Source organism: Gekko japonicus, unplaced genomic scaffold (assembly GCF_001447785.1).
Source record: "Gekko japonicus isolate JY-2015 unplaced genomic scaffold, Gekko_japonicus_V1.1 scaffold2463, whole genome shotgun sequence".
Classification (NCBI taxonomy): Eukaryota; Metazoa; Chordata; class Lepidosauria; order Squamata; family Gekkonidae; genus Gekko; species Gekko japonicus.
In genome coordinates, this window is record NW_015173750.1 from 224,741 (window position 1) to 251,822 (window position 27,082).

Sequence of the window (27,082 nt, forward strand, 5' to 3'; positions counted from 1 at the left end):
TCTTCTGCTTCTGGGCCAGCCTTGTCTTGTCAAGCCCAACCCCTATAACTGCTGAAGAACACGCACACACAAAATGCCAGACTTCTGTACCTGACAGTGGAGTGCTACAAATCAGGTAAAAGTCAGGGGGCAGTCAGTCTTGGACCCTGTTTTACCTCTGGTCACGCATGCCGTTTGAAAGGCAGGAGGGGAATGTGTCTCGGCAGCTGCTCTTCTCGAGGTCAAGTACGTCTTGGCATTTGTACCGGGCTAATTTCAGAGCCCCAGGGCCACAGCCAAAGTAGCATCTTCGACCAGACCTAAACTTAATTATAGATATGGCGGAAGGAATACACCTGTCAGCAAGCTGCCAAAGAACTCTGTGTAACCTTTGTACACCCAGCTCTGCTCTCCCTGGCTTTCCCTGACCCCACTGCGCATGTATGCTACCAGCAGCCTCCAATCTGCATTCCTTTCTGTGTACGCTAATACTGCTGTTGAAACGTAGTTATCGGCAAGGTCAACAGGTGTGGGGTAGGAGTTGTGTCTTCGCGCATGGTATAATGAGCTAGGGCATGAGAAGCTAGTAATTGTTTATCTTTTAGAACCGTTTCAATTCCCAGGCTTTCGGCGCGAGTTTTAGAAGCACCCGTGAAAGCGGGAACCATGATTATTGGTTATTGCATTTTATGAATTTGTTTATTATCTGGTGCCCTGCATTTCCTGACCATTCCAAACAGTTCCTGTGTACCAGCTTTATTTATTTATTTATTTATTACTTTCGTCTTACTATCCCGCTCTAATCCCCGAAGGGGTCTCTGAGCGGCTGTACAGTTATCCATTATCCCTATCTAAGGCCACAATTCATCAGGGGTTACTTCATTACTTCAATAAATACTACTTTGCAATAAACGTGTATTCAATTGAATGTGTGGAGGATTCGGACAACACCTGACTCAGATTAGAACTATGCAAATACAAATCCCCCAAATCCACACAATTTTCACTTAGACCTTTATTGGAGTCACCGAGGCCTGGCTTGAAGATGATACTGATGGAACTAAAGAATTTACGGTATGACTTTGTGCACCGTCGGTGCCACTTTTGTGCTGAGCTGCTACAAACAGGCAGATCTCACCTGCTAGATGAGCGCACTAGAAAGACCGTAAAGCTGCGGTCCCCAAACTTTTTGAAACTGCGGACATTTTTGGAATTCTGACATAGGGTGGTGGGATACAGCTGCAAAATGGATGCCTCAGGAGCTGCCGCAGGTTACCTTCAGTCACACTGTGAAGATCCTTGTGCTGTGTTGGCAGCTGATACCAAAGCAACATTTAAAAAAAAATCTTCACACCCAATCAAATCTCCAGTGGCCAATCAGAACACTTGCTGGGCAAAAGCCCCATCTGACCCCACCCCCTTCTGGAAACATTTGGTAGGTTCCAGGAAAGGTATCTGAGGACGCCATGTTGGGGAACCCTGCCATAGAGGAGGAGAAGAGGAGGAGGAGGAGGAGGAGGAGGAAGGGGTTGGATTTATACCCTGTCTTTCACTACCCAAAGGAGTCTCAGAGCAGCTTACAATCTCTTTTCCCTCCCCTTCCCCAAAACAGACACTCTGTGACATAGGTGGGGCTGAGAGAGCTCTTTTGAGAACTGCTTGTGAGAGAACAGCTCTGAAAGAACTTGTAACTGACCCAAGGTCACACCAGCAACTGCATGTGGAGGAGGAGTGGGAAATCAAACCTGGTTCTCCCAGATTAGAGTCCGCACTCCTAACCACTACACCAAACTGGAAGCAAAAAGGGGCCTCCACACTTAGGTGTCCAGGATGGTTATGCAACATTTTGTTATTCCCTGTTCATGATGGCACAACAAAGGCAAGTGAGAAAGTTCAGGGCCCATTTCAAGCCAGGCTGTTTTGTATGGGAGAGGCTCTGCCAAGGCAGCAGATGAGAACATTCAAAGGCCTAACCTCTTTGGTTTGGAACCCTCAAGACTATTATTTCAGCCAGAGTAGTGCCAAGCAAGCAAACTTGCTTGTCATTGCCCCCCCCCCGCCCCGGTCTCTCGGGCTGGCAATGTTTGGAGCCTCTGCCAGATACATGGCAGAGTTAAATTCAACAGGTGAAGTCTTTCCCAGTATGCCACAGAAACTCTTCCTGAAAAAGGCATCAACCTTTTTGATTTTCTTCCCCTCTTCTATGCAGGAAGCATATCAGGGTTTTGTTTGTTTGTTTTTTAAAAAGAGGTTCTAATTAGGGATGGGCATGAACCAGAAAAGTCTGGTTTCATTCAGGGTTTGGGGTGTACCCAAGCTGAACAAAGAAAAAAAATGTCTGAACTGGCTGCTTCGGGCCAGTTGGAGCAGGATTTCTCCTGGCAGCTGGGAAGGGGGGAGGGATTGCCCGGGAAGGGTTAAATGGCTGCGAACCATTTAACGAATTCCATTTCACTTCCCCCCTTTCCAAGTGGGGGGAGCAAAACGGAGGGGTTTAATGGCTCACAGCCATTTAAACCTAACAGCTGATGGGCAGACCCATCACGCTGTTAGGTTTAAATGGCTGCAAGCCATTAAACCTGTTTGTTTCGCTCCCCCCTACTTGGAAGCCAGGGGGAGCAAGAGGGATCGTGAAATGGCTTGCGTCTATTTCAGCCTAACAGCTGATGGGCGCACCAGCCCCACGGTTAGGCTGAAATGGAGGCAAGCCATTGCAGTTATCTCTTTTGCTCCCCCTCATTTCCCATCGCAAGCCACATGAACCTCCTGATAACCATGTGGAGGGTTATTGAGACAAGGTCCCACAAACCTGGGTTCATGAACCACAGCCAGGACGATTTTAATAGTGATTTTAGGGTTGTAGACAGGTTTGTGGCCATCCCTAGTCCTCATGCTCCGTACTGGTTTTTGAGAATCGGTTTAGTAATTGAGTGGCTTGGCCGTAGTAGTGAAATACACAATGCCCTGTGGACAGTCTTTAAGTATATTGTGTTTGCATTGGAAAAATCATTGGGCGTGATATTTTGGTAATCCATTTCCTGCCATTCCAGAAATTGAAACAAATCTCTTTTGTTATAGTAGAGTAAAACGGGATTAAAAAAAAAATTGCTGAGAAAGTTTGCATCAGTTTAGAGTCACTATTGGCAAAGAAATACATTTTCACTTACCTTGGCCTTTTTTTCTTCAGTGTGCTGAACAGCTGTTCTCGGTCTCCTTCTCGTCCTGTAATATTAAAAATGTTGTCGTCGTTGCTTTTTATATTTCTGTTGCCTTTTATCAGCATTTACAGGCACGATTAAGATGAGGGCAATTATCAAAAATACTGTGGGTCCAGCCAACTATTTAACATCTCTTGCAGTCAAAGGGTTTAGGAGAGCCTTCACTCTGGCGAGGTGCTCTGCCCCCCCTTCTGCTGTACTGGAAGGAAAATACAAGAATACTCCTTTCTCAGAAAGGCTTTGTACCTGCCCATTAAGGGAGGCTGAGACTACAGAGCACATGTTTTTTAGATATCCGTATTATATGGTGGCGCGTAACAAAATCACTCTGCTGACTGAACAAATTCCGGGTCTTTCCGAAAAAGCTAGACTCGAGTTTCTTCTATCTGATAGAAACCCCAAAATTACCCACCAAGTAGCCAGTTTCTGTATGGTGATACTCAGATCACGGAAACTCTAAGGTAGCTAGTTAGATATAGTTCTTTGATATTAGATTAAATTTTAATTTGCTTTTAATGTGTCACTGATGTATCTTAAAATCTTGGAATATTGTAAAGATGTACTTTTTTTTGTATGATTGGTCTAAGGACTGTAGAAATAAATTGATTGAAACAGGCATGGTTGGTTCCTCCTTAGATTAGACCTTGTTCATGTTTTCCTCCCCTCCCCCCCCCCATTGCATTACTTGGCATTGTTGAATTTATACATTGTCCTTAAATGCAAAACCTTTATATATCTCACAAAATTAACAGGTTTTAGCAAAAAAAAAAAAAAGGTCCAGACAGTCAACCCAGTTCTTCTGATACTGGAGCTATTAAGTTTTTGTATTTAAGTGTTAAGTATTTGGAGGATGATAGAAACTATCAAGTTCGGACCCCTTCGGACCAGAGCCCTTTCTCAAGAACAAAAGAGGTCTACACCAATGTTCCCTCTAAGCTGTGAAGTCTTGTGAGCAAAAATTCTGCTTTGTGAGCTACTGGCATAAAAGTTGTGAGCAAGCGATTTGGCTACTACTTAAACCAGTTTGCCCTGGAGCCAATCTCCCTGAGCTGAGACAAAAATCTGTGAGCCGGAGGCAAAAAAACTGTGAGCTAACTCACACTAACTCAGCTTAGAGGGAACACTGGTCCACACTGTAGCTGAAATTGTCATGTGAAGTCATTTACCCTGCCAGAATGTGTGCCCTTTCTTCAGCCTCAGTTTTCTGTTCTCGTCAGAAGTTGGGGGCCTGGGAACATTACAGAGACCTCAGCTCACTAGAGACAGAAGTGGACAAGCCTTCCTTGGGCTGCCAGTGTCCTGCTGAGGGTAGGAGATCTTCCACTCCTAGTTCCTGTTGCCCAGTGCCACACAGCTGGGCAGCCGGAGGAAATGTGGGGGGCAGAATTGACATCCCCAGTGTGATGCCCTCCCTTCCAGGCACAACCCAGAAATGACACGGTTGTGCTGGGGGGATGCTCTAGCATGTCCCCTTGGCATGAAGGTGTCACTTCCGGGTCATGCCAGATGTCATTGCACCCAGGTGCTGATCACACACACACACCAAAACAGAAGTCTCCAACTATCTCCTGACCACTTACTAACCCATGCCTGGTAATCCTAAAATTTCCTCTGCCCTGACACACACACACACACACACACCCGCCAAAAGGCTCATAGCAGTGGATCCCCCATTCCAGCATACAGTGGATTCCCAGAGGTCCATCCGTGGCTGTTAGCCACAAGGTATAGATAGGAACTCTCAGTCTGGGGCAAGGGATGCTCTGTATTCTTGGTGCTTGGGGAGGGGGCAAGAGTGGGAGGGCTTCTGGTGTCCTGGCCCCACTGCTGGACCTCCTGAGGGCACCTGGTGTTTTTGGCCACTGTGTGACCCAGAGTGTTGGACTGGATGGGCCTGATCCAGAATTGGCTTCTCTTATGTCCTTATGTTCTTAAATGTTTCATTTCCTTTGTTTCATGATGGAGTAAAATTGTATGTGGAGTTCATTGCACAGGTAGTTCCTGGCTTTGGGAAACAGGGCTCATTTGAAGGGTTGCTCGCCCGGGGTGGGTGGGGACAAAACAGACAATCGATACCCTGCATTTTGCCTACGGTAAAAGCTGTTGGGGTCCATCACTGAACCTGTCAGAACACACTGGAGTTCCAACCCAGCTGAAGCTGGGTGGGTCTGCAGTCACACCGGCCCAAATTTGCGGGCTTCTACCCGGCTGGTGGTAGCTGAGTAGATGCTGAGCCTATAGTTGGATTGGAACAGCCTCAGACTCTGCATAGATCCTGAAAAGTCACTCAAAACGACAATCTGCTGCTGTTCAGAGCAGGAGGTGGGAGTGTGGCTAGTGGTAATCGTAGAATACAACAACCTGACAGAATATGAGAGAATAGAGGATTTGGATTCTAATAACTGATTTCAGCTAATTTTCCTTCTCTTCTTTCTTCCCTTAGCACTGGGACAAATAATGCTGTATGTAGATGGGATGAACGGCGTAATAAATCATAACGAGACAATCCAGTGGTTATACACGCTCATTGGGTCAAAGGTAAGGAGAATCCCATCTGTCGGCTGTTTGAGGAATTGCCCACTACCTGTTAAACCTGTGTTTGCCTGAGCAGGTTGAAAAGAGGCCATAAAGATAACTCGAAGACGCTTTGTTAGATTAGGCAGGCCTGCAGTGAAGTTGGCTCCTCTCTTCTGTTTCAAACTGCATATAATAAACTTTCCAGCTGCAACATGTTGCCAGATCACTCCGCCCCATCAGCGCGCGAGCACTTGGACTTCTGTTTCATTGGATTCCTGTAGCCACAGTAGCTGGAAGTCACACAGCTGTCTCTGTGTTACCTCCCAGCTCACAGTGAGAGTTTTGCATACGGGAAAGAAGCTTGGTGAGCCTTGCTTGTACAATTTGGCTGGATCGGGGATGCCCGGCCAGGACTTATTTTCCTCTGTGTGGGTGGGTCCCCAGCAAAGACAGGGGTGTGAGAGCCAGTGGGGTGTGGTGAACTAGAACCTGGAAGGTGGCGGTGGTGGGAAATTACCATATCATGACACTCAGCTTATCATAACCCGCAGGGTTTTCAGGACAAGAGGCATTCAGAGGTGGTTTGCCATTGCCTGCTCTTGTGTAGCAACCCTGGACTTCCTTGACGGTCTCCCATCCAAATACTGACCCTGATTAGCTTCCAGGACCTGATGAGATCAGGCTGCCCAAGTCAGGGCTCGACCTGGAAGACCTCGGTTCAACACACACACACACACACCCCGCTCATTTGTGACACTCGCTTGGGTGATGCTGGGCCAGGCGTCTTCTCTCAGCCCGTCTTTCCTCCAGGTTGCTGTGAGGATAAATTGGGGAAGGGAAAAACATGTAGACTGCCCCGAGCTTTGAAGGAAGATCAGGAGAAAAACATATAGTCATAGGCTACAACACTTCCACTTTTAGGAAGACATCCCACTTTATTAGCTAGTGGCAAGTACTGATGGGTGAAGGAGAAAAGCCATGTCCCTAGAAAGCACACAAGGTTCCCCTTTTAATGAGCACCCTTCTCTGCTGTAAAATGCACTACAGTTGCTCTAACAGAGAATATATCTGGGACTCCCTGGGAGCTCTTTAACCCCCCCCCCCCGAGCATTAGTGCCTGCTCCTTACACTGTGCCTCTCCTTTCCTTTTGTTTCCTGCCTCTATCTCATGCAAAATAACTTCCCAATTACATTATTAATACTGCAGCAAGGGAATAATCCTTGGCATACAGTGCCCTAGAGAGTTGTCCATGGTCTTATGCCTCTTTGACAGATGCTGGGTCGAGCTCACTGGGGAAGGGGGAGATGACGTTAAGAGGCCACTCTGCTGACGAGCCAATAACTGGCCAACTGGAAGCGCCATCAAGTCATAGCCAACTTATTGTGACCAAATTTAGAGTTCGGTGGCACCTTTAAGACCAGCAAAGGTTTATTCAAGGTATGAGCTTCTGTGTGCATGCACACTTTTTCAAATGCACATGAAAGCTCATACCTTGAATAAACCTTTGTTGGTCTTAAAGGTGCCAGTGGACTCAAACTTTGTTCTGCTGCTTCAGACCAACGCAGCTGACCACCTGGAACTATTGTTATGGTGACCATGCAGGGTCTTCACGGCAGGAGTTTTGAACAGATATGGTTTGCCACTGCCTTCCTCTGCATAGCAACCCAGGACTTCCATCCAGGTACTAACCAGAGCCCAGCCCTGCTTAGCTTCCAAGATCTGACCACGGTGGCTTTTCTTAAATGAAAGCCATTTTCTCATACTCAGAAAAACGGTAGCTTATCCTGCTAAAAAAAAAGACAACTGTTATAAGGATAAATGGTAAAGTACTTTAGCGGTTTGTTGTGTACATTCACTGTTCAAGTCACGTCACCCATTCCATGCATATAAACACAACTAGATTTAATTGACTGTGGTTTTAGATAATCAGATTATAACAGAAAGTATCTCAGATAGATTATGGGAAATGGTTGTTTGTAGTGTTCCAGAACAGAACATTTCAAGAAAATGTATGTTATTCTCATTTTTGTATGCCATGTTTTTGTGTTAGAAGCATCCATTTTGGGTCAGATTCTGACCAGAGTTACAGGTCAAGTAACAGGATTCAAAAACAAAGATTCTGTTGTGTAAGATTTAAAAATGCAGGAGGGTTATTTGAGGGTGGCAGGCTTAACCTGACTATTGGAGTGGAGATTTGGCAGGCAATTTTAACTAGTACTGCTAGACCACAGGTCTCCACCTTTGCTGGTGCCCACCAGGTGTTTTTAGAAAGTGGGCGGAACCAGGTTGTGCAGATTTTAAAAATCATTGCCTTGGCAGCAGCTGCCACCACAGCACAAGCCTCTTTAATGTGTGACTGAAGGTAAGTTGTGTCAGTCATTATGTAGCAGGCTCCACTTACCGTGGCAGCCATTTTGTGTCTGCGTCCACCAAGCGGTGCCAGAATTCCAAAGGTGTCCACAGACTCAAAAAAGGTTGAGGACCCTGGATTATTATGGTCTTTGCGGGCCAATCTGAAGAAAGTTAGGAAAATTTAGTTGGTATAAAAGAACTACATTGACTGCCGGTTTGTTTTCAGGCCAAACCAGATTACCTAGAGGATCACCTGCCCACCATTTGAGGAAATACTTGGAAGCCTTGCTCCAAGTTACCTCATTTTCTGAAGTAAGGTGGGCAACTGAACTACAGGAGCTGGTACCAATTCCTTCTGGATTACCAGCCATTTATTCCCTGAGGTCATCATCAGGTCATTACAGTGACCTAATTGTCAGGCACAGAATCGTTTTCTGTCTGTCCCCTTTGTGACTGTGCAGCCAAATACATCCTTTAAACTGTCTTTGCGAGGATATGTAGCCTGCTTTTGTGCTTGCACAATCAGCATCCTCTAGGATAAAATGGTTGCAAGAACTGACTGTAAGATTAATTGGGTTCATGAGTAGACACTGAAGGCACATAAAGGCACCTAAGTAGTAAGTCTCAACTCAAATATCTCAAATAGATTTTTAAAAACGACCTACCTTTTAAAAACTGTTGGTACAGCAGCAGATTTCAAGCAGTGAGGAGGGCAGCAGCTGCAAGAAAGTAGTCAGTAAACATATACACAGACAGATCTAAATTCATTTGGATGCATTTGAACAGCTTGGAAAATAATCAGCTCACTTTGATCGACAAGCCAAACCCATGGGTTATCAAGGATCCCTGATTAATTTGGCACATAGTACCAAGTTAAGACACATCTCTTTTTCCAAAGCATTTCTTTGACTTGTTGATTTTGTGTGTGTGTGTGTGAGTGAGAGAGAGAGAGAGAGAGATATGCTTTGCTCTTTTAGTGCTCTACTAACATACATTCTTATTTATTATTGATGTTGTTAGCTTTGCTGATATTTTAAAGTTCTCACTGTTTTTTCTTGTTGAGTATGTATTTTTTAAAATAATTTTTATTTTGAAATTTTTGAGGAAATACAGAATAAAGAAAAGGGGTAAGGGGAAAGAATAAAAGGTAAAATTACCAAAACATAGTATAAAGGGCATTTTTTGCAAATATAAAGGACAATCCTTGATTCAAATACTTGAATTTTTAGGAAAATTATATAACATTATAATTTTGAAAACTACTATAACAACCTACTCAACATTTGACCATTTTTTCATAATATATTAACATTTTTATCCTATCTTATCAGTTATACGATAAACCATGAATAACCTCATAAAATTGGTGTATAGTTTTAGCATAACAGTTTGTTGTGATAATACTCATGCAAAAGAAGTTGATTATGTATTTTTGACTTATGTGTTTTTTAATTTTTATCGTGAGCCACATTTAGAATCAAGTGTGAGTTCACATCTAAATAATTAACTGCGCTGAGTTATTCAGGTTATTATTTTATATGATGTGTATAATAGTGAGCGTAAAAGGGGGGGGGGAGCTACAGGTTTGAACAGGCATACAAAAATATCCTGGGGTGATTTAAGCACGAAAGAAAAAGGCACCTGACTGAGATGTTTTAAAGGCTGAATGGAGATGCGTCTTACATGGAGGACACATTGGGTTGGATCCTACCAATTTTCCAGTAGCTCAGGTAGGAGGAGGGACAGTCTCTCCCGGCTTCTGTCTTTACTGCAGCCCCTTCATCCCACAAGGGGTTTTGCTCATGCAGGTCCTGGGTGTCTCCCATCAAAGCTTGGGAGGGGCTGTAGCTCACTGGAAGAGGTTCTGCTTTGGCATGCAGAAGGTCCCAGGTTCAATCCCCGGCACCTCCAGTTAAATGGATCAAGTAGCAGGTGATGTGAAAGACCTCCGCCTGAGACTCTTGAGAGCTGTGGCCAGAGTAGGCAGCACTGACCCTGGTGGACCCTGGGGCTGATTCAGCATAAGGCAGCTTCCCTGTGTGTTCAAGGTAAAGCCTTTTCAGGGGAGAAGAGAGGCTGTTGGGGGGGAGCCAGGGAACGATGCACTCCTGCCAGCAGAACAATGGTAGGATCTAGTGCCCAAGTATGAATACTATTAAATACATAATCATTATAAAAATCATAAAATGGTTTTGTTTCTCTCGTGTCTGTGTTCTTGAAATGTTTTCTTTTAAAAAAAAAAACAACTCAGCTATGGTGGCCATGCTACCTAAAGTATCATAAGTAATTATCTTGTGCCGCCAATATTTCTGCAGTCGCCGATGAGAAATAACCACATTAGTTCTGTTTTTTTAGCTCTTGCAAAGCTTTGCTGCAGAGAGACAGGAAAGATAATGGGACATATACATAGCCTAGAGTTTCTTCTTTGTCGCTGTATCGCCCAGGCTTCCTGTTGCAAGCTAAACAGGAGGCCTTTTTTAAATATTTGGAGCCTGTCTCTAAAATTTACATTACATTCTCCTTGTTATGATTTCCATCCATATATTTAGAATATTGAGAGCAAGATTAGCGCCCGCCACAAATCACCACACATGTACAAACCGTGGCCGGCACAGCAAAATGATACTCAAAGTCTCCTCTGCTTAATGGGGTATATGCTCTTCTATTTGTTTTTCAAAAAAAAGAAAGCTTTCTTCCTATATGTATGCAACTGTCAAACTAATTTAGCGTGACTTTTATGCGGGAAGCATTTTAAACAACTCCAAGACTACATGTAATTCTGCTCTGAGGGTTCAGGAAAATAGCATAAACACATTTCACTCATGTTTCTGAGTGGGGTCCCAATGAAAATTCCTTTGATTCATTTCAGTTCCTTCCTTGTCACTTTCCAGTCCTCAAAATCCTAAATTGCTTCCCTTCTCCTCATTCGAGCATCCGGTTCCTTGAGATCAAAATACATAAACGTACTTTTGATTTTTCCTGTTTTTTGTGCTTGTGATAACAAAGGGGGGGGGGATAGAGGGAAGAGTTGTTTTACCCCATATTCCCTCCAACCCCTAAAAGCCTAAGAACTGATACTGTGTGCAATTGAGGAGCTGAGGAATGAGTATCATAAAGAAAGACAAAGCTGTCAAATGAATAAAAAGAAGTGGATGGGATGTGCAAGAAATTGTGGAGAGAAAATCAAGATGGATATCCTACTTCACCTCCCCCCTCACCCAGTTCTGTAAGCCTCGAGTTTGGTTCATTTCCCCTCTTCTCTCCTTTTTTCCTTTTCCCTCTTTAACTGACTCTCAACTACAGTCAACATTCAGTGCTTCTGGGATCCATCAGACCAATGTGGGGGGTAGATAGATTATATCCAGGGGTCATTTCCTGCAGGAGCGCCCAGGAGTGGAGCTCCGGAAGTAAGGAGCCATGGGGCAGTGTTCCCTCTAAGCTGAGTTACTGTGAGCTAGCTCACAGTTTTTTAGCCCCAGCTCACAGATTTTTGTCTTAGCTCAGGAAGGAGGGCTCCAGAGCAGACTGATTTATGCAGAAGCCAAATTGCTCACTCACAACTTTCATGCCAGTAGCTCACAAAGTAGAATTTTTGCTCACAAAACTTCACAGCTTAGAAGGAGCACTGCCCAGGGGGTGGGCACATGCAACATGCCCTGGCTCCTGCTCCCAGCAGCTCTCAGTCGGGCCACAAGGAGCAAGAAGCAGCCAGGTAAGTTGCAGAGCCCCCCCCCCCCGGCCTGCCTCCATGTACAAGCTCTCCCTCCTCTGTGAGGGCAGATCTGCATGGTCCCCCCCCATAGCTAGCAATCCAAAACAGTCCAGTGGCACCTTTAAGACCAAGTTTTATTCAGGCACAAGCTCTCCCTCCTCTGTGAGGGCAGATCTGCATGTCCCCCTCCCCCCCCCAATAGCTAATACAGTTTAGTGGAGCCTGAGAGGTGGGTGTTGCCTTCTGACACACTTCCGGTGATGTCAGGGGGTGTGGCATATGCAAATGAGTTGTGCTAATAAGTTATGCTAATGAGCTCCTGCACCTCTTTTTCTACGAAATGACCCCTGTCTATATCTATATTGATCAATATAGATAGATAGATGAGAGAGAGAGATACATACATACGTACATACATACCTGCGGAATATCCTGAGTACGTAGAAACCCCAAACTTGTCTGCAATTAGAGTGGTTTTGTTACCATCACAATCATTATAAAACAGAACCAGAAATGCAGACCTTATGATAATTTGCGCTTTAATGCTATTAAAGTAGCTAAATATTTTGCTACTGAAGCGGTAATTATCGAATTGATATCTGACAGCAGATAAGAGGTCACCCATGGCTCCAGTGGAAGGTGGTATTTGCATAGAAGTGGATATATCCAGTATGACCTAAGAGCAAACCAATGAGAACAAAACAAAGGGAGATGTGTCAGTGTCTCAATCTCGCCAGAAGCGCAGGTACAAAGCCTGTCTGAATACGGAGTTCACGAAAAACGTCCTGTTAATTCTGCAGACGGTACAACATTTAATCTTGCAAGAGTAAAAGCGAATCTACGAGAGGGGGTGGTAAGATTGCTTAGATACAATGGAAGGGTCAGTGAAGGAGGGATCCCCAAAGCTAGGGGAGAACATACACACTTGGCATATGCAGCGATACTGGCCCTATCCCAATTTCCTACCTTCGATCCGATCTGTCTCCATGCTTCTTGCTGAGATATAGTTTTGATCGTTGATATCAGGAGGCTGAGGAGGTTCAGTTTCTCATCTATTTGATTTAACTAGGTGGTTCTATAATTATCCTCCTTCAGTCTATATATCAAGCTCCCTGACGATGGACTAGAAAAACAAACCTTCAGCCTTAGTCTGAAAGCAGCCAGCCATGCTCTAAGTTCTAGGGAACCTTGTGCTGGCTCCCACCTAAGAACAGCTCTCGCCATGCATTTTGGAACTCCCAAAATTTGATGCATATAAAGAGAATGTGTATAAGATGTTTTATAGATTGTATATTACACCAGATAGATTAGCTAAACAAAATGTTAATTGCTCTGATAAATGTTGGAAATGCAAAAATAAGATTGGTTCTTTTTATCACATGTGGTGGTCATGTGATGTTACAAAGAGGTACTGGAGATGGATTCATGAGATAATGGAAAAAATAATAAGAACTAATATCCTGTTTACTCCAGAGATACTGTTATTGAATATATTTCCGAAAGACATTGATAAAGCAGATAGGTATTTGATAGTTCATATGTCAACAGCTGCAAGGATAGTATATGCCAAATATTGGAAAATAATGGAAATACCAACGAAACAAGAGTATGTGAACAAGCTATTTGAAATGGCGGAAAATGACAAACTGACACTTGAGATGAGAGCCGGCACAGAATGGACTTTTCAAAAAACTTGGAAGAGATTCTATGATTGGTATAATGTAAACGTAATTGATGGATAAATGTGGTAATTTGAGAATGCAGAAAAGATAAGCTTAGTAAAATAGATAATGAATTTAGAAATTTAATAAGCAGAAGGAGTGAGAAATGTCTCTTGCTATATGTTATGTGTTGTTGGAGGTAGTTATGTGTTGTTTGTAATGTATAAGGGGAAAAAAATTAAAGTGTACCCTCAGGTACTTAAAAAAAAAAAGAAGTCTTTTATCTGTTGTAGACTTGTTTAACTTGGACCATAGGTGAGATCTAGGGACGGAAAAGGCAGCTTTTAAGTCCCTAAATGCAGTACTCGCTTCGGCAGCACATATACTAAAATTGGAGTCCATAAATACCACATAGAGACAATTACCAACTTTGGATGAATATTTCTCAGCTAAGTGGTAAAGAATTAGACAATGATCCAAGGTAGAGGCGTATATAGTATGGTTACCATCCTCCAGGTAGTAAAACAAAATATATACACCATGAAAAATGACAAAAATTACAAATCATATAAAGAATTGAATTTATGTAATGCATTTAATATCTCAATTTCTATGTGCAAACAATTCAGCAATCATTTAGTGTCCCTTATAAACTGCTGATGCCGTCACATTCATTCATCCAACAGGTGAACTCCATACATTCCAACCATCAAATGTACTTGCTGTGATTTGACGTTGTTGAAAACTGGAAGCGACGGAGGTTGTCAGCCGACTTACCTTCCATTCTGTGCTTCCACAAGGCTCACAAACACGACTCCAGCAGGCCAAAACAGCAGTCATTGCCAAAACTTGTCTTGTCAATGCGGCTTTGAAGCTTGTATTTCACAATTTCCCACGAAGAAGCTGGTGGCTGGTGAACAAGCATTATAGTTTAGACTCATATATATATATGTATATGTGTGTGTGTGTGTGTATATATATATATATATAGAGAGAGAGAGAGAGAGAGAGAGAGAGAGAGAGAGAGAGAGAGAGAGAGAGAGAGACTCATCCTTATGAAATGTATTTCATACAATGAATGTCACTCATGACAGATATTTGCAGTATAAAAAAACAACAAAATGTGTTAAAATTTATAGAATAGTGGGTTTTTTTCCAGTGGCATATATTTTTTCTGCAACTTGGATATGGCTTAAGGATGCCACCTTAAACAGAGATGTCAGTGGCACAGTATGTTCTTAGCATGCAAAACGTCCCATATTCAGTTCTTGGCATCTCCACTCAAAAGACCTTGGTTGGCACTGCTAGTTGGTGTTGGAAGGTGGCATCAAGTCGCAGCTGATTTATGGTGAACCCTTTTGAAGTTTTCAAGGCAAGAGACATGCAGAGGTAGTTTACCATTGCTTGGCTCTGTGTAGCAACTCTGGACTTCATTGGTGGTCTCCCATGCAAATTCTAACCAGGGCCAACCCTGCGTATCTTCCAAAATCTGACAAGATCGAGATACCCTGGGCCATTCAAGGTGAGGGCACTGCTAGAGTAAGACCAGGGGTCCCCAACCTTTTTAGGCCTGCAGGCTCCTTTGGAATTCTGACATAGCATGGTGAGCACAGCCACAAAATGGCTATCAAAATATGGCTGCCTCAGGCAGTGTAGCCAGACTGGCACAGTTTACCTTCAGTCACACGGTGAAGGTGGCTATTGCCAAAGCAATGTTTTTAAAAATCTGCACAGCCAGTCGGAAGTCTTGCTCGGTAAAAGGCCCACTCTCTAAAAACATGTGGTGGGCACCAGAACAGGTGTCAGCAGGGGCCATGAATGTCATGGGCACCACATTCGGGACCCCTTGAGTAGACTCTGTCTGGGTTCGATGGACCATGGGGGAGTTCAATAAGTTCACTTCCTACCCTGCTTTCAATCCCTGGAAAACCCAAGTTGGCATCTTAATTTCTCACAATGGCAATGTTTGGAATTAATGAAGGAGGGCAGGGAGCTGTTCCTGTTGGCAGTAGAGGAGAGGACTCACAATAATGAGTTTAAATTAAGGACAGGAAGGTTGGAAAAACTTGTATACAGTCAGAGTTGTGCAACAGTGGAATCAACTGCCTAGGTTGCTACTGCGAGACTTGTGATTGCCCCAAAATGGAAAGACGAAGCTGCCCCCTCCCTAAATAACTGGAAAAACAGATTATGGGAACATTGTCTCCTTGCAGAACGCTGTGTTCTCCACAGGTGGCCGTCTACGCACATTTCAAGCCATTTGGTTTCCAGTGGTCGCATACTTGTCTAAATGGGGAAGGAAGGTTGGAAAAACTTGTATACAGTCAGAGTTGTGCAACAGTGGAATCAACTGCCTAGGTTGCTACTGCGAGACTTGTGATTGCCCAAAAATGGAAAGACGAAGCTGCCCCCTCCCTAAATAACTGGAAAAACAGATTATGGGAACATTGTCTCCTTGCAGAACGCTGTGTTCTCCACAGGTGGCCGTCTACGCACATTTCAAGCCATTTGGTTTCCAGTGGTCGCATACTTGTCTAAATGGGGATTTTCTCCCCAATAATCGCTATTATCGAGACCTTCTGTATTTTTGAAGCCTAGGTCCCTTCATGACGCTTCTTTTTTTTCTTATTCTTGTCCAGCTTATTACCAAATATCTGTTCCACTTTATGCAAATATTTCTTTTTGTATTGTATTGAAAATAATTTTTTTTAAAAAACACTCAGCTGCCTAGGGAGGTGGTGAGCTCCCCCTCACTGGCAGCCTTTAAGCAGCAGCTGGACAAACACTTGCCAGGGATGCTCTAGATGGCCTTTATGGCCCCTTCCAACTTTGTGTGATTCTAGGATTCTGTGAGTCAAGAGACAGCAGTATTGGTCTGACCTGGCCTCCCAGTTTCCCACACGGGGTTGATCTGTATTCCAGCATCAGGCAGCAGGTGTGCAAATGCTGCAGCCATATGAGTGACTGGCCCTCTCTTCTCTTGCAGTTTCGCCTGGTTGTAAAGACTGCACTGAAATTGCTCCTTGTTTTTGTGGAGTATACCGAGTCCAATGCGCCCCTCTTCATCCGAGCTGTGTCTGTCGTAGATGAAAAAAGAGGTGAGTCACTGTTTATGTCTGTGATATGAAGGAGGGAAATTTCACCCATTGTGAGGAGCTGCCATACCAGACTTACACTCTGAGTGAAGAAAGACCACCATTTCTGGTTGAGTGACTCCACACTCAGACTATTTGGGACAGACCTGACAAACCACCAGTGGCACGAAACGTGAGTTTGTTCGAGTGCTCCGGATTCCATGTGTTTCACACCCCCTCTGATGTCTGCTCACTGCTGCAGTCACATGTGCTACTGTTCCCATGGTCGCTGGCCATGGGTTTTGTGACTGGGCCATCAAGTGGTTGAAAAAACAGTAGCAAGCAAACACAATCACAGCCAGCTGAACACATGGACTTGCTGTCAGATGTTCAGGCTATTGAGTAGGCAGCACAGAGATGTGGAACACTGCCAGGAAGATGGACAAGTGGAGCTGCTACTGTTTGTTGAAGGACAATCAGGAAGCACTCAATGGAACACGTGTACAATGTCACTTATATTTTGACTCATGCATATTGCCAGAATGAGTTGAACTGGGAGCAGTTGTTTTCAGGAGAACCTGAAATGTGTCTCCTAAAAATTTTTGTTGTTATTAATGTAACCACTTCTGGGAAGAAAGCCATTAATAATCTTATTTTAAGACAAAGTAGAGGTATGCAAAGTTTTACAAGTAGTGAAATACAAAAATCTGGTACTTGGGCAGAGTTAGGCTGGACTAAGGTGAACCTCACAGGCAAAGCTTTCAGTTTTCCAGCATATAACAGCTGTTGCATGTGTTGATTAATCCCCTGCCACCAAGCAATACTGGCCAAACACTGTATATTTATTTAGAAAAAAATATTTGCCTCCTCTCCAGAGATCAAGGCAGATCACAAAGTAGAAACAGTACAATCAGATCATAAAAACAACAATGTGCGTAGATCAAGATGGGGAGCTGTTTTAGTCTGTCTGTAGTAGCAGAAAAGAGCACGAGTCCAGGAGCACCTTTGTGGCAGGGGATGAGCTTTCGTGCATCACTCCTCACTCCTTCAGTATCTAAAAATGTGATCACTGGCTCACGAAAGCTCATCCCCTGCCACAAACAATGCGAGTATGACCAGTAATAAAAACAAGACATAACACTGCATAAAAAACATTCAGCAGACCACCTCAGACCAACATAATGCAATAAAATTCTTCAGTTACATTACAAGCAAAAATTCAGAAAGAATGCAGTCACGTAACTCAAATAGGTAAGTCCTTTGAGAATATAGAGTACAGGTGAAAGGCACATGCATCAAGGAATTAAGTAATTGTTCTAGAATTAGTTCATGCCGTATCATGGGTGGGGAATACTGAGAGATGTCATTCCCCCAAGCCGACCAGAATATGGAAGCGCGTTCCTAAACACAAACGTAATGACTTATTCAGCACTCTTACTGTGCCATCCAGGGAGAAGTTTAGATTGGAGTAACTCTGGAGAGAACTGCACTTAGTCCCGTTTACAACTCAGGAACACCAAGAATACTTGCCAGTCAGTATTTTAATGACAGAAGGCACAGAGCAGGCAGTTTTCACAAGGAAGCCTCTCTTCTTGACAGACATTTGCCCCCCTTTCAAAGCTGCCAATGAGAAGTGCTTGTTAGCAGGGGTCTTGTTGTAGAAAAAGAGCTGCCGGAGCTCATTAGCATAACTCATTAGCATAACTTATTTGCATATGCCACGCCCCCTGACATCACCGGAAGTGACAGAAGGCCACACCCCCTGACATCACCGGAAGTGTGTCAGAAGGCCCGGCTATTTACCCTCCTGCTTCATCCTCATTCCCAAACGGAATGAGGATCGAAGCAGAGGGCGGGGTAAAGAAGGGGGCGGGGCTTCACCACGTGACCGCCCCGCCCCCTAGAGGTTCTCTTCCGGAGCTCCGTACCTGAGAGCTCCCCCCCGACTAGAGCCCTGCTTGTTAGGGATGAGCATATTCTGCTCCAGCTGGCTTCTAGCAAGAAAAGAGACTTCCACGGTGGGTTTTGTGTTTAGTATCTTCACACTGCCCCAAGCACATTTTCTCCATTTGGAGGCTTTTGTTTTGTTTTGTTTCTACAATATTTCATTCTAAGTTTTGCTGCTAAGAGCCACTCCTTGGGTGAGTCTTTTGACTCTGTCAGCCATTGTACTCATGGGCATCCTGAAATTGAAAAAAAAGAGAGAAGGGAATTTCTTCTTGTGTAATTTTGCTGCGGTGGCTCAAGTGGTTAAGATGCTGAACTGCAGGCTGTGGAAGGTTGGTAGTTCAGCAGTTCGAGACTGGAGTGTGCCGCATGATGGAGTGAGCTCCCATCTCTTTTCTAGTTCCAGCTCCCGCCAACCTACCAGTTCGAAAGTAAGAAATTGCAAGTAGATAAAAAGGTACCACTTCAGTGGGAAGGTAACAGCGTTCCGTGCGCCTTGGTGTTTAGTCATGCCAGCCACATGACCACGGAAATGTCTTCGGGCAGCGCTGGCTCTTTGGCTTTAGAGGGGGCAGAAAGTGGTGGTGTTTGAGCGGACGGCGGAATTTAATCATTACAATGCCAGACTGTTAAGGCGTTAGAGCGAATAAACTTTTAAAGACTTAAGCAAACTTTTACAAAACATAAACAATGTCTTATCGGGCTGAAAAAGATGGTGGCGAAAGCAAAACTTCAACAAGGACCTGCCAGCTCAACACGTCCAGTTTCTAAACCGGAAGTGAAGTTTGACTTTGCAGGCATGCTGGATACAGCATTGCGACCTCTGGTGGCTTAGATGACTAACATCAGCAAGACCTTGGAGTCTTTACAAAAACAGCTAAAAGAATCCAATAAAAGAACAGAAGAAGTTGAAAACAAGACTAAAGCAATTGATCAAAGACGGGAAGTTGTGGGAAAAGAAAGATCTTCAGATAAAACTCAACTTTTCAGCTACAAATGGAAAAATCTTCATACGTGTTGAGATTTCAAGGTGTACCAGAAGACAAATCTGAGAATCTGAAAGAAATCCTTAGTGAAGCGCTTGCACCAGTGACAGGCATTAAGGCGGAAGTATTACAAAGCGAAATTGATATGATCTACCGGACATATTCAGAATTTATTAAGGAAAAAAACCTGCCTGATGAAATATACCTCAGATTCTATAAGAGATCTATAAGAGATGCAATATTGAAAGCAACATCTGGGACTACACTGAAAAGCAAAGAAGACATCAGAATACTAAAAGACGTTCCATTTGAGATGAGGAAGAAGAGAAAACAATTGTCAGCAAGCTGCCAAAATGTCTTTTCCATCCCCACCCCCTTTCCTTCCCTGGACTAGCTTAGACTCTTGTGCTCATGTCCCCCCTCATCCTCATGCGCTCATCTTCAACTGCATTCCTTTCCATGTACGCTAGCAGTGCTTTGAAGGAACCTTATCTGCCAAGGCTACAAGTGGTTCGTGTTTGGAGGCTTTTTGCTTAGTCTATAATGAACAGTATTGTGAGAATAGAGTAATTGTTTAATCAGCTACAACCGTTGCTTTCTCAGGGTTTGGGCGCGCGATGAGTCCTCAGGGCGGGCGCGGGAACCATATCTATTGGCCCATGTTATTTTAAACTTGCTTTATTATACCTGTCTCAAGCACCTTGTGTTATTCTGAACAGAGAATCTGTTCTAAGTACTTCATGGCTTCAATAAAATAAAACCTTCCTGCAAGAGTGTATTTCATTGTTTGCTGTGAGTCTGACAACAATACAAGAATTTAACCACCTATTTATGGGAAAATTCCACTACCTACCGATGGATGCTACAAAGGCAAAAAAGAAAAGATTGACTCTTTTACCAAAGCGAAGCACATTTTGGAAAGACATCAGGAACCCAAAAAGGATACACAGAGGAAGAAGAAGAAGGAGAACTGGACAGTTCGCATGGCTTGGAAAGCCACGAAACATCTGCAGACGGCAGCTCAGAAGAAGAATCTGAATCAGAATTGGGAGTGCCAGCTCCCAAACCACCCCGAGACTATAAAAGCAAGAAGAGAGGAAGGAAAGACAGAAAATAGCTTAAACTTTGGAAGAAATGTTTATATTACATTACATAATCTTGCATTGTCAATCATTTTAATTTTTGCATATCACAATAACAGAATAGAAATTATATTATTAACTTGAATAAGAGAAAAGCTTTGACTTAAGATATTAATTATTCTCATATATGGTCATTGTATAGCTGTAATTTTAGTTAGTGTGTAGTTCTGTAGGATTTATGTAGAAAATAAAAATTATTTTTAAAAAAGAAATTCTAATCTTATCTGTAGTGCTGTTGTAAGATGTAGAGCATTTTGTGTTTTTCAGGACTGGAAACCATGCTCTATTTATTTTTGAACTCCCTTCCTTCCTGTTGAAATTGTGTTTATGTTTATGAATTTCAATGGCTTCCCTGTGTAATCTGACATGGTAATTGGATGTGTTGTCCTGCATTTCAGTGTCTTGGAATAAGATACTGCATCCTGTTTGAGGTAGGCTTTGTTCAGCCACTGCTGATTTTTCAGGTTGGCCAAGACTGCAGTGTGTTTCATGTTCGTTTATTCTTGTCTGGATGCTACGTTGTGTGGTCCCGATGTAAACCTGTCCACAACTGCAGGGTATGCGGTATACTCCTGCAGAAGTGAGGGGGTCTCTTCTGTCTTTTGCTGATCGTAGCATCTGTTGTATTTTTCTGGTGGAGCTGAATACTGTTTGTGTTTTTTATAAGTTTTCCCATCTGATCAGTGATTCCTTTGATATATGGCAAAAACACTTTTCCTGTGGGAAAAGAATGAAATCAGAAGAGCGATTACACCAAAGGTAAAACAAACAACTGAGCAAAAACAGTTTCCCACAGGAAAAGTGGGAAATTCTTAATGGGTTCTAGATGGACTTTCTTGTTGTTGCCCAGCGGGGGTTCCCTCACACTCACCCTCACACCCTCACACTGAAACCCATTGTGTGTGCACCCCAAGTTCCCCTGGCCCCAGATGTCAGAGAAGCTGGAATCAAATCCATCAGGTTTGATGCAAAAACTGGGTCTCTCAAGCAAGGTGGGAATCTGTTTCAGGCGCTCCCAAAAGGGTGTCACCTAACTGCCTGAATGCCCCAGGAGAACAGCAGCCAGGGGTCCTTCAGAGCTCCCTCACACCCCTGGCCTTCATCAGTGCCTGAAGTTTACAAGACAATAGCCTGAGGTCCCCCTTCATAATATAACCTTATCCTGTAATTCAGTCATACTCCCAGGGATGGCCCTTGAGTCACAGCGCAGCCTTTGTTGAACTGGCCCTAACCAGCCCCCCACTCATCCCACTGAGATCATTCTGCTAAGAAATAAATTGCTTTGTTTAAATATTAAGATATTGGAGATATGGGGCCATGGCATGAGGAGGGTGGAGTCTGGGGAGGAGACAAAGCTGAGTGGAGACGTGATGTCATTCAAGAGCTTCTGTTTATCTCAGACTCTGTTATATTCCCTCTGAAGCTTCCGTTTTCTCCAGGGGAATTGATCTCTGTAGTCTGGGAATTGGCTGTAATTCCAGAAGAACACCAGGCCCCACCTGGAGGCTGGCAACCCTAGTTGTAAGCCACCTTGAGCTCTGTAAGGAAGAAAGACGGTTAATCATTTTTAAAAAAATAAATAAAGACATTATAGAGAATGGGAGCAATTATTGCTTTCCCAACCCATCTATTGCCAACGTGCTGCCATTCCCGAACAGTTGTGAGGGATACGAGAGGCGGTGGCTCAGTGGAAGAGCCTCTGCTTTCCATGCAGAAGGCCCCAGGCTCAGGCTGGGCCATCTCCAGCCTAACCTCAGCATGAGGCCCTGGAGAGCTGCTGCCAGTCTGATTAGACAGTACTGACCTTGATGAACCAAGGGGTCTAATTCAGTATAAGGCAACTCCATGTGTGAACAGCTAAGGGCTACAGATGTGCATTCAGCATTTCCGAACCAAATTAATTCCCAAATTAGGCCTTTTCGGCATGATTCAGGCATTAGTTAAACTGAGATTCTCTGATCTGATTCAGCTTACTTATATTCAGGAATCCCAAATTTTTCAGCTTCATTATACCCTATAGGGCCATTGTAGTCAATGACACATCTCCTAGGGTATATTCAGTGGGCTGGTGGGAGGTGAATTTGCAGTGCAGCTGCTGGAGCCTCTCCCCAACAGAAACCTCAAGTTTCAAAAAGATTGGACCAGGGGGTCTAATTCTATGGGCACCCAAAGAGGGTGCCCCCATCCACCATTCTTTCCAATGGTGGGGATAAAAGCAAGGCAAGCATACAACAAGCCCGGCAGATTCTCACAGAGAATTTCTGCAGTAGAAAGTGAAGTGTGGGGAGGGGGAATGTTGCAAGGCCAGCAGCAGAACCAGTGCAACGTGCCCGGCAGAACCAGTGCCAAAACCCAACAGGACTAAGGTCGTCAGATCTGAGAATCTCCATTGTTTCCAGTGACTGTCTCTGAATGTGGAGGTTCCTTCAGTCACCATGGCTTGTAGCTACTGATAGACCTCTCCTCCGTGAATCTCCCATCCCCATCTATGCCTGTGGCCATCACATTTTGCCATCCACATTTTGCAAGAGCAAGCCATGTCAGGGCAGGTAAGACAGAAAGAACCCGAGGCAAGAACATTGTTCCTTAACATTGCTGCTGTTTTCCTGGATAATGAATGGATACATCCCAATAACAACTTTGAAAAAAGGATTTAGATTTAATTTGGTGCTGGAAAGTAATCCTGTTTTGTGGCGCCTCCTTATATATAGTTAATATGGTAGGCTAAAAACTGATGTACTCCAGCTGTGGATCTAGTATTTAGTCTTCAGTTGGTAGTAGATTCAGGTGGGTAGCCATGTCGGTCTGAAGCAACAGGACAAAGTTTGATTCCAGTGGCACCTTTATGACCAACAAAGTTTAATTCTGGGCATAAGCCTTCATGTGCATGCTGGAAAGTGGTCCCATTTGGCCCTGGAAAGTGACCCTATTATGTGGCACCTCCTTATATATCGTTGATATGGTAGGCTTGCCAAAGTTGCTTCGCAAGTTCACTGGCACGCTTTGATTTTCTCATTTCTTGGTCAGCAAGTGCTTGATGAGCTACAGCAGAATGATAAGGCTGACTCAATTGACATAAGGTTTTTGGGGTTTTTTCTGGAGCAGTGTAGAAGGTGTTTCTATGCTTAGGTCTATGACAGCTCACTCAGATGGAGAAGCAATTACTTGGCACTGAACTTATGTATGCATGTTTGAACTGATCCTTAGACTTTGCCTTTCTAGGTTCCTATAGAATACTAGGTGGTGGAAATGGTCATAAACTCAAAGCTGACTTACGGTGACCCTGTAGGATTTTCAAGGCAAGAGACGGTCAGAGGTGGTCTGCCATTGCCTGCCTCTGCATAGCAGGCCTGGACTTTCTTGGAGGTCTCCCATCATAGCACTGACCAGGGCCAGCCCTCCGTAGCTTCTGAGATCTGACAAGATGGGGCCACCCTGGGCCACCCAGGTCAGGACCAGTAGACCATGAGGTTTTTAGGTTGTCAGCTCCTCCATGGTCTTTTTTTTTTTAGGCCCCCCAGAGGGGATTTTTATTGCATTTTTAATAACTACAAACTAAAACGAAAAATTGGGAAGGGGTAACTATATCTAGGGAGAAAGGAAAGAAAACCACTACTAACTAAAACTCCAAGTATAGGAGATCATAACAATAGCTTATATAAATGTTAATCTTAAATTGCTAGTATTACTTTGAACATAGTTGGTTATGCTAAATTTTTTATCTTTTTATCCAATGATTTAACTGTTTAAGAGAACCCCCAGAGCATCCCATAATAAAACTAAAGTTTTAAGGCACAATTCAGAGTCCTTCAGCCTTCATTTTGTCTTATGTTTTCTAATCCTCAATTTATATGTGTGCTTGGGGGCAGCCGCCTCCTTATTGGAAAGAGAGTCCTCATCAGAAGACACTGAGTCCAATTCGCTACTGGATTTGCTGTCATCTTCTTCCTTCTCGGCTGTCTCTCCCAGCTGCACTCTCAGGAACTCACGTGCTTTGGAGACAGAGTCAATCTTTTCTTTTTTATAGTGTAGTTTGAAAATGACCCCTTCTGGAATTAACCACCTGTAGATAATGCTGTTTGTTTGTAGACAAAAGGATTAAGTCTTTCTATTTCTTTCTCTTTTGCCTTATTTCAAATGGAATGTCTTTTAGAATCCTGATGGTATTGTCCCCGATTTTCAAGGGTGTTCCTATAGTTGCTTTCAGGATAGAATCCCTCACATGTCGCTTTGAGAATCTGGCCACTATTTCCTCAGGCAGATTATTCTTTTTGATGTACATGGAATAGGACCTATAGACCACATCCATTTCGCTTGCAAGATACTCCGCTTTCAAATCTGTAACTGGGGCTAATGCTTCACTCAGGAGTTGCTTTAGATTCTCACCTTTTAATTCTGGGACCCCTTGGAACCGTAGGACCAAATTTGCTTTCTCCATTTGCAGCTGTAATAGTTGTGATTCTTCCGAAGCTTTTTTCTTTTCCAGCTTTTGCACCTTTTTCTTGACTTTTTTAGTGTTGGCGTCCATTTCCTTCACCTTCTCAGCCGTTTGCTCCATTATTTTTAAAGTCTCAGTCAGTTGGAGCTGCTGAGTTGCAACATTCTGGTTTAGAGTCGTCAGCTGTTGTTTAATATTAGTCATCTGGTCCAGCAGAGGGCGCAAGAAATCTGCCAACATTTTGGAGAACTCAGTGACCTCTTCCGGTCGAGGGCTCATGGTCCTGGCTAATTTCACTTTTGCTGGTTTGTCTTTCTCTGCCCTATTCCCTGCCTTATTTATGGATTGTTTACTTTTATGAAAACTTGCTAAAGTCTCTGAAATACGCCCATACGCTTATCCGCGCTCTGGTAAGTCTCTCAAAACAGATTTCAACACTTTTTCTTCTGCTCCCCCCTTAGTATTTAGTTGTTTAATTCATGCGCATGGGAGGGGCCCCTCCCCCGCTCGCTTATTTCGCCGTTCCCAGGGGGTAGCTTTCTTTTTTAAATTCTCATATTTGCTTTAACATGACTCACTGTTCATTGTTGGCCATACGACCTTGCTCGACACACGTTCAAAACGCTCGATCTACGACGCTTGTCCCGGTCAGCGGCTCTAGATCCATATGGACACTCAGCGGCAGGACCGTCGGGGCAGAGGAGCGCCTCAATTCCCCAGCATCGTGCTGGTGAAGAGGCTCCGGGGGGCGACCCGTCACCCCCCTCCTTTCCGCTGGTGCACAGATCACATCCCCGGGAGGTCCGGGAGATGCGTCCGCCAGCGTGTCGCCATAAACCGGAAGTCCAGCTCCATGTTCTTAAACAGTAAAATTCCCTTCACCTTAATGGCAGAATATAAAATAACAGGGTCGCCTTCACCTCTCTGTGTTGAATAAAGCCTTTTCTTAATGCAGCTGGTCCTAACAGATGGCTGAGTTGTCTCTGACCAACTGCTAGGGCTCTGCATTTTTTTTTTCTTTCTCCACCTCGCTTCATCTTGGCCCTGAGTAAACTTTGGTTTGTACCACAGCCCGCTACCCTAAACACAGATGGGATTCCCACATTCATCATGTCTTCAAGACATAAGCATGCAGAGCAGCAAAGTGGTTTGCTCATAATTTATTTTGGAAACAGAGCAGCATAGTTATAAAAGGGTAAAAGGAAGTGGAAGTTTCTAGGGGTGTCATGGGCTTTCTATTAAAAAAAAAATCCACAGCTGTGGATGAGAACTGCTACTGTTGAAGGCATGTCTCATGTTATATGTCAGTCTCATTAAGGGAGAACTTAGAAGAGGAGCTGTGGAGAGGATGAGCAAGCCACCGGACATCTCCGTAGCTGTTATACTTGGGGTGTTTATTCCACCCACATTTGCAGCAGACTCATCTATGTTTGGATTAAACTTTAGATCACAAAAATGTTTGTGATTTCTTTTCCATCGGGTAACTTGGAATCACAGGAGAGGCAGAAGGCAAAAGTCTAAATAAGCAAATGAACAAAATCAGACCCTAGTCTGTCAAGGTCAGTTATGTCTACTAAAACTGTCAGATCCTCTCCAGAGTCTGAAGCAGAAGTCTTTCACAACACCTACTCCCTGGTAGACTGGAGAAGAAAAAGAGATTGAACCTGGGATCTTCTGCATGCCAGGCAAAGGCTATTCCACTGAGCCACAGCCCCTCCCCAATCTTATATATATATAAAAGCCCAGCATATTGGCACTTTCCTGCTTTCCCATTGGCTGTGCTGTGCGCTCTATCAGCCATTGGCCCATCAACTGCCACTCAAGAGTACTCGTGTGCCATTGACCGGGTGCTGTGTCCACTCCTCTCTCCCACCCACTTACAGCCTGGCCACCCTTCCCTGACAGAATAAATTGCCAAAATGACTGTCTCACAAAATGAAGATTCATCTCCTATTTGGCGTCTCCATGGGTGGCTGGCTACTGAGGTGGGCCAGTGGCTGTCAAACCATTCTCTTCTCCTGCTCACCTTCCCCTCAGTGGGTGTTGCTAGGCAAC

At 44.0% G+C, this 27,082-nt stretch overlaps 1 protein-coding gene across 1 annotated transcript in view; it reads left to right on the forward strand.

The window, feature by feature from the left end:
• Positions 1-27,082, forward strand: part of LOC107120714 — a gene marked incomplete at its 3' end in the record, with an annotated part of 125,568 nt that overhangs the window by 87,097 nt on the left and 11,389 nt on the right. Inside the window, exons 8-9 of the mRNA XM_015423483.1 lie at positions 5,641-5,735; positions 16,427-16,538. Coding sequence (XP_015278969.1) covers positions 5,641-5,735; positions 16,427-16,538 — 207 coding nt within the window. The remainder of the gene's footprint in view (positions 1-5,640; positions 5,736-16,426; positions 16,539-27,082) is intronic.